Below are 11,145 nucleotides of genomic sequence, written 5' to 3' on the forward strand. Positions count from 1 at the left end.
TGAAGCCTCGTCCTCCGACGAAGTAAGCAGCCTTTCCCTCATTTCGTGGTATCTTGATCGTTGGCCACAATTTGCTCCTTCTTTCTATCTCATCCGGGCTGAGATGCTCGGCGAAACGCGCCACTGACCATTCTCATAGGAGACAATTGGGTGACGTCATCGATGTCGTCGTTCAATATTTTTTTTACAGTCTATGGCAGCGCCACATACGTGGGAAAAAAGGGGGCCGGGGGGTTATTCACTTTGGCCAACGAGATTCTCGCGAAACATTGCTGTATCAGCGCCATTTTGGGAAGGAGACAGGCAAAAGCGGCAAAAATTAAAAAATAAGCGAGGAATTTGCAAACACTTAAACAAGTTAATGAGATGGTCAGTTTGATACGGTTTATACATACATATCAGCGTCTTAACTTAGTCTTACGAAACAACAAAAAAAGCGAATGACAACTGCTTAAGGGGGCACGAGCGAGTAAGCTGTGACAGACTGATTCTGCAAGCTAACGACGCTAGCCAACATCAGCTTGTGTTGAACCGCATGAAGGAGTCACTATCTGCAATGTAGCCAACTAACGAAGTTTTCGGAAGAGCTTTGGCATCATTGAAAGGTAAGTATTGCGGAATGGCTCACTGAACGTATCAATAACAGGGAGTAGCATTAGCTTGTTTGGCTAGCTACCTGGTCAAGTAGCTGAGTTAGCTAGCTGACATTCAAGAGTTGAGTGAGCTAGCTAACGTTAGCTAGTAACATCAGCTAACTTGTGTACGTTAGCTGGTGTTTAAAATGTAACGTTATTGATCGTAGAGTGAACAGCCATGTGACCTATATCGCAAATTTAGCACAGGCTATAGTCAAATACTTTTAACTAACCCTTAAGTTTCCCTTTTTTCTGCGCTATTAGTCTATTCAATATAATGCCAACTAGGTAATATTACGCTAGCTGTAACTGTCAAAGGTACAGCTAACGTGACTTTCTAGCCTGCTAACTTTTGCCCTTAACTAGCAATCAGCCTTTATGTATCGTTTAACGCAAGTCTTAGCGAACTATACTGCTATCATTCTTTCTCTTTTGGAATACAGGTGAACACTGAACAGCCTCACGTTATAGGATATCCCAATCATCAAGGAAGAGAGACGTGACTTGCTACTATTGGCTCAACGTCCGAGTTGCACTGAATGGGATAAATCAGCATCTGAACATGTGGACTGGTTTTGTGGAATTACAGAAGAACTATTTAATTTAGCATTTTATTTGAGACTTTGATATGTGTATGGACTTACATCCTGCACTGACCAGCTTTAGTCTCCTCTTCCAAGTTTTCCAAATGTTTCTCAAAAAAATAATCATTTTTGAAAGCTGTAGTTACTATTAGCTAGCTAACTTTATTTTTGGCAACATGTGATCACACTAAAATTTTATTGCCTGATTTGAACAAATATGAGTTAATGGTATCTGGGCAGTTAAAACCCCTACAAAATCACGGAATCCTTCCTAAGGGGATTGTAGCAAATCCACCCCAAATGTCTCTTTTGTAAAGTCGGGTGAGAACTTCGTTGGATTTTCTTCAACATCTCTAAAGGATTTAATCATTCTGGGAACTGGAATTACGTGGCAAAAATGGAAAGTTAGTTGGGATTATCAACGTCAACATTTTGTAATTGACCCTATCTGCACGATAGATGTGGGGAGCAGATTAACTGGATAACTGACTGTGAGAACAAAAACACTAGGAGAATTTTGGGATTACAGCACAGGAGACGCCTCTGCTCAGTCCTCCGTAGCTGGTTTGTATGACTTTGAATTTATTGCACCCAAATGTTTTGCAACAACAAGGATGACTTGATATTTGCATTGTTATACATCAAGCCATGGTAGTAAGCAATGTTGATATATTTATTTTCCTCTTTCGTCACCTATCCAGCAACATGTACAATTAGTATTGTTCCACCTCAAAAATGTTTGGCTTGTGAGCTACTCGGCAATTGGAAACAGATCTGCAATGCTCACATAGGTCTGTAGTGAGAGAAACAAAAGGCTTCTGGTTGAATCTTGATTCTGACCTCTTGTTATCCCACTAGACGGTCATGTTAATAGTTCAAACACTGTCTGGCTGTTGAAATCAAATGCGACGGCAGACTTCCCAGTGTTTTGATTTGAAAGAGATTAAAACGCCTCCCAGTTGGAAGCAGTTAATGAATATTCCATAGAGGTTCCTAAGTTTAATAATCTTACATAGAGGTCCCTAAGTAGTTAATAATCTTACATAGAGGTTCCTAAACAGTTAATAATCTTACATAGAGGTCCCTAAGTAGTTAATAATCTTACATAGAGGTCCCTAAGTAGTTAATAATCTTACATAGAGGTCCCTTCTATGCTTTGGTCTCTTGTCACAATGATTATGTTGCTCTGTGTGGCATTCTGGTCCACTGAGATAATGAAAGGCTCTGACATATTTGAACAAAGTGTTGTTTGCCGATAGCAGGATGCATATCATATAGTAGACACGCATACCCAGAGAAATATAGTGCAAGGTTCTTTCTCACACAACGTTCATGATTCATGAATTGTCATTTTGACAGCCAGTAGTACAAACCATGCTTCATTTTGTAGTATTTGATGTTTCCATTCACAACTGTGTATTTGGGAGACTACTAACTGATGACCAACCCCGAGAGAACCATTTTGTTATCCTCCATTTTCTAGTTTTCCAGACATCCAATCCAGGTGGGCATAATTTGTGGAACATTCCAACAGGAATCTGTTCCAAACACTTAGTAAATAACAAGGTTGCCAACAAACAACACATACAAAGTCGTATAGCTGCAGAATAAGATAACTGGTAGGGAGTGGGTTATTTAATTACGTTTTTACTCACCACGTTTATTCTAAAACATGTCTGTCACTCTGGTAGCCTATGGACAAACATATAAAAAAAATAAGCTACGTGGTGAGTTGATGCCTATTCTGTAGCTAGTAAGCTAGGTGAATTGATCTGGCTACTTTCTATGCGTTGTTTGTTGACAACCTTTTACTTCTCTACATTTTTGTAACCGATTACTGTTGGAACATTCCACAAATTATACACACTCATCCTATCCTGGTTGGAGGTTTATACATTTCCTCCTTATTCCCTCATTACGGGAATCTTCCAACTGTGATTTTGGGAAAGCCAGGGACTTTATTGAAAGAACCCTGAATTTTGCAACCCTAGACGTGACACTGTCATGGTCCTTCTGATCTCCATCAGTCGGGCCCTGGAATGGTGAATAGCTCTGTTGCATCAGCTTAAACTTCCATTGGACTCTGTTTCATGTCACGCAAGGATTGGATGCCACTCATGTTATCTCTGCTGTCTGCTACACCTAATGGGAAGCTAAAGGGACTGGAAAAGGAACAACTCCATTCAGTCCCTTGCATTGTATCAGTTGGTTGGTAGTGTGCCACTTGAAAAGTGAATTCAATTGAGAAGTCATTGGGCTTAATGCCCATAAACACACTGTCATAAATCCTGGAGTTGGCTCAGTTACTACAGTCTCTCTTTAAAACTCCACAGTGCCTCTTTCTCACTGTCTCTCTCTATCTCTCCTCTATCTCTCTTATTCAGGGGCTGGAGAAATGATGTGTTGATGTCTTGCCCACCTCACTGGAGACGCAAACCTAAATGGCGCAGCATGACTTCACTCCAGCCTGGCTTAACTTTCCCACAGCACCCTCATCAGCCAAGGTACCTTTTGTGTTTGTGGTTTTGTACTTTTCGTGTGTCTGTGTGTATCCCATGTCCGGTGTGGGTATGTGCACAAGAAGAAACACGTGTCTTCTGTTCATGTCAGATGCACACCGTACATAACGTGATGGTTGTTGTCCGGAGGATTCGTTAGCCTGACGGTCTGTCCATTTGTGTTAGCCCTCTCAGGTCTGTGACAAGTCTTTCCAGTCTCCTGCCAAATGTCTGGACAACCACGGGGATGTGAGTCGCAGACGCCACAACTCATCAGACGACTCAGAGCCTGTCAACGGACGCACTGGGGGTATGGAACTGGTTTAGAACGTCTGTTAGCGAGAATGAATCAACCAAGAGCTGGTTTCACTCTGTGTCTCTGTTAACTGCTTGTCTGGCTGTCTACCCATCTAACAAGCTATCCATCCATGTGTCTGTCTCTGTGCGATAGAGGGACACTATACCAGAGATAATCAACTAGATTCAGCGGGACAAATGTGGGAAGAGAAAAAAACTGCTTGAGTGGGTGGTCAGGGGGCCGGAACATAATTATAAATCATTTGTAGACTTAAGTTGACCGCAAGTAGCCAAACAGATCAAATATTTGACTAAAACATAATAATTTCAAATCTTGCTTCCATTTGTATACATTTACACATCTCTCTATTATACATCGGAATACTTTGGATCATATTCCCTGAAATTAAAATCATTTGGAGCTGATTTGTCTCTTGTCCAACAACAAAATATATTTTTTTGCTCAACTGCCAAATCAAATCGCTGCCAGTTGGGGAACCCTGCTCTATATACTCTTTGGTAAAGCCAAGTTGTATGTTTCACAGGAATCTTCTCTAGGAAGGAGGGTAACGGATGGGGGGTCCGGAACGGCAGCGAGGGCTCCAGCTCACGCCCTCCCCTCCAGCGTGGCGGACCTTCTCCTCGCTCCAAGAGCAAAGGCCTGCCCGAGGGCCAGCAAGGCCACAGGGACGATGGGGACAGACTCAAACAGTTTGAAGCTGAAGACTTTGTGAGTGGTGTAGTGAGGAAGCCCAATGACCCACCCTACAAAAATAGTCCAATAAAAAAAAAACAGCGTTTGAAGTTATCACCCAATCTCACGCAAATATTGCCCAAGCCATTTATCGTTTTGGCTCTCCCAAGTCCCCTTTAGGAAACACTCCTCAATCTGTCTCCCCTAAATTCCTAATTTAGTATTTAACATTATGTCTTCCAAAACACATGGATAGGGAATTTTGTCATATTATTTAAAGAAATGTGTTTTTGCCACATATCAGATTTTATCCTACACAACTTGCTTGTGTTGTAAGATGCCTGCTGTTATTCTTTCAGCCATCACTCCATCCTGATGCGGACCGAGAGGTCAACCGTGACAAAGCTGTTGCCACTGGAGTATGGGGTGAGCTCCCAATCTGTTCTCTCTCTATCCCCAACTTATTTGACTTTGATGCAGTTGTCTCCTTTGGTTGCCCATTTGGACAAAATAGGATAATACATATTTAAAGCTAAAATATGTAACTTTTTGTGCAACGCTGACCAAATTCACAGGGAAATGTGAGTTATAGCTCTGTCATTCTCATTGAAAGCAAGTCTAAGAAGCAGTAGATATGTTCTATGTGAGCAATTTCTATGCTTTCTGTTCTTAAGTTCTGTTTTTGCATATTTTACTTTTGGTTTTGTACACCAGCTGAAAATACAATATTTTCTGTTTTTTAAATGATACTCACGGCAGTTTTTAGAAAGTAGAATGATTCTATAAACTCGACTACTTGTTTTGTCACACAAACTGAATTTTGTCAAACTATTAGAATTTTAGCAACCGGGACATGGTGGAGCGTTTTTTAAAGGCATATTGCACCTTTAATGAATCTATTACGATAACTACCTTTTTTTCTAGTGAGGCTTTTACATTTTGCAGTAAATTGAAAATCTGTGGTATTTTGTCCTGCTCTGTCTATTTAGAGCACCCACCCAACCCTCAATCCAGGGGCTCGAAAATGATGGTGATCAAGCGCATCTCCAGGGAGCAGCCCACACCAGCACAGACCTGCACGTCCACTCCTCAACAACAACAAGCCCCTTCCCGCAACGGCACTGGCCCCTCCCTCTACAAGGGCCCCATCCCCATATCTGTCAGTCTTCCAGTCAAGGTGAGATTGTCATGTCGTGGTTGTGGTTTCATTTTCGGTTGGCTTTGTAAAAAGCAGATGCACACAGTTTTATAGTATTGATTGAAGAAACAAATTAACCAATGATTGATATTTTTATTTTATTTTTTAAATAATTTAATGGTTGATATTTGGTTTGGTGTGTATTGACTGATTTATTGATTGATATAGGCTAGAGGGAAGGAATGATCGTTAGGAATGTACATTGGAATGATTGACTAATTGCTGTGTTTCCCAGGCGAGTCGCTCCAGCTCGTCGTCTCCGGTGGACAAGGGCAGTCAGCCGCGGCTCATGATGCGTCTGACACGCATGACACGCTCAGACCGCAAGAGCACTTTCCTCAAAACCCTCAAAAAGGACATGGTGGACGAGGAGGACCTCTATCACCACTGCAAGGTGTGTGTCACCCAAAGAGAGAAACGACTTTTACCCCTCAATAAATGTACAGAGAAGTGTGTTTGAAGGTGTATCAGTCACTGACCTCACTTTGAATGGCCATCATACAAAGGTGGCTGTTGTAACACCCTTAAACTCCCCTCATAACGTTGTCTTTCTTTACTTTACACCTTCATGATGACAGATGTTTCGCCTGCCCATCATCCTATCGTGTTTAAATAGTTATTTAAGTGAGAAGTTGTGTGATCTGACACAGCCTTGACCTTCGCTCTCTCACCCCTCAGCATGACGATGGTTTCCATCCGCAGAACTGCAATGTGGGCTGCGGGGACGAGAACCGCAACCGTTGCGAGCGAAGTTTCTCGCAGGAGAACGGCAACATGACCACACTAACAATGAGGCAGCAAGTGCTGCGCTCCTCCACCTTCCCCCAGCAGGAGGTGCTATCCAGCTCTTTGGAGGCAGAGCACAGGTAAACACTGGACCGTTCTGACAACAGTTGGGTTAGTGCTATCCGAATTCCTTGGGACGTCCCTACCCTAAACCTTAACCCTAATCATTTTTAAATTTCAACTGCCATAAGGTGATGTCAGAGTTGGATGTCCAAATGTTTGTGGATCTGAAGCAACCAGATGTTATTAAATTACAAAATGGCATTTTGGTTTCCATACCCTGTAAGCAGTCTATGGCCAACGTATGATGGCAATCCATGCTTTGGTTTAGTTTTTGTCTTTAACATTTTGGTTTTAACATTTTGTGGTCATGGAACCGGTATTAGCACTTTGTCTCAAATAGATTTTGATGCTCTATTAAGTAACTTACTGCACACATCACAGGTTTTCGGTCCCTTCGTATCTGCAAATACTGAAGTGGTCGGGGCTAGTAGGCAGGGCCTAAGATGTCTATTTCACCAGCCATGTCGGAGGGTGGTCATGGCTCCACAGTGCCAGCATTTCACTCACATTTGTGAATACAAATAGTGAAGTAAAACAAATGCTGCAGTAGCTGTTTTCAAAGTATTTCTGCCATTTTGTTTCAAACCTGGTAAACGAATCACACAAAGTAATAGAACTATGAATCCTATAGCCTATCCCACCTCACGCAGAAACACTGGCCTGTACGCACGTGAAGTGCTGAGCAAAGATACATTTTTAGAAGCGCTGTGCACAGGCATAAGTTGGTCTAATTTACTTGAAATGTAACTTTATTGAGACTGTCCTTGTTTCTTGGCTATTTAAATGGTTTTGTTCACAAGCCAGGTTGTTTTTCAATGTTTGCGTTTCAGCTGTTAGGGAAGAAAAGACAACGTGGCTACTAGTCACACTCTCAAGCTCAGGCACGAGTCGTGTTTTCACAGTAACCTCCCGCCCTTAAAGGGGCAAGTGAAAATGTTTCATTTTGGTTAAAAGAAAATTAATTGAAATTAAACAATATACCACATTACTTCTTGTAGTAATACATGTAGTTTTTTAGTAACATTACAAAGCATGCTTATGTCTTTTCTGTTTTGTTGGTGTAATTCTGGCACAACATCAAACATTTGGCTAGTCAAATATCTTGAGTGGCTGGTAGATTTGAGAAAATTTCCTTCCACAGTGGCTGGTAGATGAAAAAAGTTTTGGGCCCAGTTAGTAGGATTGTTGTGGAGGAGCAACAGAGTAAGTGGGTGTAGTAAAATGTGCTTCCCTTTTGTCTGGCTCATAATTGTAGAGGCACAATTGATAGAAATCCTAAAAGTGAATTTCTTCCCTCCCCAGGTTATTGAAAGAAATGGGTTGGCAGGAGGAGAGTGAGAATGACGAGACGTGTGCCCCTCTGACGGAGGATGAGATGAGGGAGTTCCAGGCCATCAGTGAACAGGTAGTTAGTTACTCCTCCATCCATTCATACTGCAGTATTCTCCACACCCTCCCTTAGAGCAGTGTTCTGGTACTACACTTTTTTGTTCCAGTCTGTCATAAAACACTCATTACTCTGTCACATTTGATGTGCCCTTGTCAAACAAATCATTATAGTTTACAATAACCATACATTCATTTGAAGTCGGAAGTTTACATACACTATAGCCAAATACATTTAAACTGTTTTTCACAATTCCTGACATTTAATCCTAATAAATTCCCTGTCTTAGGTCAGTTAGGATCACCACTTTATTTTAAAAATGTGAAATGTCAGAAGTTAATAGTAGAGAATTATTTATTTCAGCTTTTATTTCTTTCATCACATTCCTAGTGGGTCAGAAGTTTACATAGACTCAATTAGTATTTGGTAGCATTGCCTTTAAATTGTTTAACTTGGGTCAAACATTTTGTGTAGTCTTCCACAAGCTTCCCACAATAAGTTGGTTGAATTTTGGCCCATTCCTCCTGACAGAGCTGGTGAAACTGAATCGGGTTTGTAGGCCTCCTTGCTCGCACACGCTTTTTCAATTCTGCCCACAAATGTTCTATAGGATTGAGGGCAGGGCTTTGTGATGGCCACTCCAATACCTTGACTTTATTGTCCTTAAGCCATTTTTCTACAACTTTGGAAGTATGCTTGGGGTCATTGTCCATTTGGAAGAGCCATTTGCGACCAAGCTTCAACTTCCTAATGTCTTGATGTTGCTTCAATATATCCACATAATTTTCCTTCCTTGTGAAGCCATCTATTTTGTGATGTGCACCAGTCCCTCCTGCAGCAAATAACCCCCACAACATGATGCTTCCACCCCGTGCTTCACAGTTGGGATGGTGTTCTTCAGCTTGCAAGCATCCCCCTTTTTCCTCCAAACATAACAATGGTCATTATGGCCAAACAGTTCTATTTTTGTTTCATTACCAGAGGACATTTCTCCAAAAAGTCCAATCTTTGTCCCCATGGGCTGTTGCAAACCGTAGTCTGGCTTTTTTTATGGTGGTTTTGAAGCAGTGGCTTCTTCCTTGCTGAGCGGCCTTTCAGGTTATGTCGATATAGGACTTTTACTGTGGATATAGATAATTTTCTACCCGTTTCCTCCAGCATCTTCACAAGGTCCTTTGCTGTTGTTCTGGGAGTGATTTGCACTTTTTGCACCAAAGAACGTTCATCTCTAGGAGCCCGAATGGGTCTCCTTCCTGAGTGGTATGACTGCTGCGTGGTCCCATGGGGTTTATACTTGCGTACCATTGTTTGTGCAGATGAACGTGGCGTTTGGAAATTGCTCCCAAGGATGAACCAAACTTGTGGAGGTCTACAATTTATTTTCTGAGGTCCAGGCTTATTTCTTTAGATTTTTCCATGATGTCAAGCAAAGATGCACTGAGTTTGAAGGTAGGCCTTGAAATACATCCACAGGTACACCTCCAATTGACTTAAATGATGTCAATTAGCCTATCAGAATCTTCTAAAGCCATGACATAATTTTCTGGAATTTTCCAAGCTGTTTAAAGGCACAGTCAACTTAGTATATGTAAACTTCTGACCCACTAAAATTGTGATACAGTGAATTATAAGCCAAATAATCTGTCTGTAAACAATTGTTGGAAAAATGACTTGTCATGCACAAAGTAGATGTCGTAACCGACTTGCCAAAACTATAGTTTGTTAACAGACATTTGTGGAGTGGTTGAAACACTTTGGTTGGAGTCATTAAAACTAGTTTATGTAAACTTCCGACTTCAACTGTACATTTCTAGAAATTCACTGCCTTTCACGCCTAGTCCCCCACAAAGTCACTAACACCCACACATTGTCACAAACACCTACACTAACTCACCACCACAACACAAACACCACCACACTCTCACTCCAGCTCTCTGTAGGCTATGACAGGCATTTTAAGTTCATTGCTTCTGAAATCATTCCCTCACCCCACCCAATTGTTTTCTTCCCTCCAGCTGCAGAAGAATGGTCTGAGGAGAAACAGCTTCCTGAAGAACGGCCCTCCCATCGACTCCCTGGCCGTGTGGAAGACCAGCAACCTCCAAATGGCCACCGACACCACAGAGGAGACGGAGACCAGCAGCAGCGACACCTCGGACGACGATGCCTAAAGCAGCCTTCATCAATAACCCTATTCACTGCTACTACACCTAACCCTCTCTCACCAGAGGAAAGAGACATTTACCCCCTGATGCAGAGCGGGCAATTCAGACGTCCTCCCACCATTTCATTTCACAGGCCCCCTTCAAGACATGGACAGATGTTCCGAATGGACTTGAGAAAGAACACTGCTTTATGGCTTTGTAGCAAGGCCCCTATTTGTTGGGGCCGGGGGGGGTGGAGATTTCAATGTTGGACTAAATGTTTGTTCCATCACTGAAAAGATTGATACTATGTACCGTATGATGAATGTGGAAAAAAAGGTCCGTTCTGGAGGCTATTGAATAAAATGATTGCAATTCAGTGTATTTGTCTGGAGGTTGTTGAGGTACGTGTCATACACCTAAGTGTCAAAATACTGTAGGTTACCTACATCTCCATACTGTAGGTTACCTACATCTCCATACTGTAGGTTACCTACATCTCCATACTGTAGGTTACCTACATCCCCATACTGTAGGTTACCTACATCCCCATACTGTAGGTTACCTACATCCCCATACTGTAGGTTACCTACATCTCCATACTGTAGGTTACCTACATCCCCATACTGTAGGTTACCTACATCCCCATACTGTAGGTTACCTACATCCCCATACTGTAGGTTACCTACATCCCCATACTGTAGGTTACCTACATCCCCATACTGTAGGTTACCTACATCCCCATACTGTAGGTTACCTACATCCCCATACTGTTAGGTTACCTACATCCCCATACTGTAGGTTACCTACATCCCCATACTGTTAGGGTTACCTACATCCCCATACTGTAGGTTACCTA

General features: G+C 42.0%; 1 protein-coding gene across 2 annotated transcripts; it reads left to right on the forward strand.

Annotated features, from left to right (window-relative positions):
* The first annotated feature begins 233 nt into the window (after positions 1 to 233).
* On the forward strand, positions 234 to 10,660 carry LOC123989473 (vasculin-like). 2 transcript variants are annotated; one of them, XM_046290513.1, is made up of 11 exons: positions 234 to 605; positions 1,079 to 1,783; positions 3,604 to 3,723; positions 3,904 to 4,027; positions 4,560 to 4,744; positions 5,068 to 5,134; positions 5,698 to 5,885; positions 6,142 to 6,300; positions 6,585 to 6,772; positions 8,058 to 8,160; positions 10,158 to 10,660. In XM_046290513.1, the coding sequence occupies exons 3-11, from the start codon at positions 3,661 to 3,663 to the stop codon at positions 10,311 to 10,313; spliced, it is 1,233 nt and encodes a 410-aa protein (XP_046146469.1). In that variant the 5' UTR covers positions 234 to 605; positions 1,079 to 1,783; positions 3,604 to 3,660; the 3' UTR covers positions 10,314 to 10,660. The 2 variants fall into 2 exon arrangements, with proteins under 2 accessions (XP_046146469.1, XP_046146470.1); XM_046290514.1 differs by lacking the exon at positions 1,079 to 1,783.
* The last annotated feature ends 485 nt before the right edge of the window (positions 10,661 to 11,145 follow it).

This window comes from Oncorhynchus gorbuscha, linkage group LG11, assembly GCF_021184085.1.
Source record: "Oncorhynchus gorbuscha isolate QuinsamMale2020 ecotype Even-year linkage group LG11, OgorEven_v1.0, whole genome shotgun sequence".
Classification (NCBI taxonomy): domain Eukaryota; kingdom Metazoa; phylum Chordata; class Actinopteri; order Salmoniformes; family Salmonidae; genus Oncorhynchus; species Oncorhynchus gorbuscha.

Bases quoted from the DNA above. Each gene is read 5' to 3' on its own strand.
- LOC123989473 (XM_046290513.1), top strand. From the start codon at position 3,661: ATGGCGCAGCATGACTTCACTCCAGCCTGGCTTAACTTTCCCACAGCA. The intron at 4,028-4,559 runs GTATGGAACTGG...TATGTTTCACAG, and splicing joins TGTCAACGGACGCACTGGGG to GAATCTTCTCTAGGAAGGAG. The intron at 8,161-10,157 runs GTAGTTAGTTAC...TCTTCCCTCCAG, and splicing joins TCCAGGCCATCAGTGAACAG to CTGCAGAAGAATGGTCTGAG.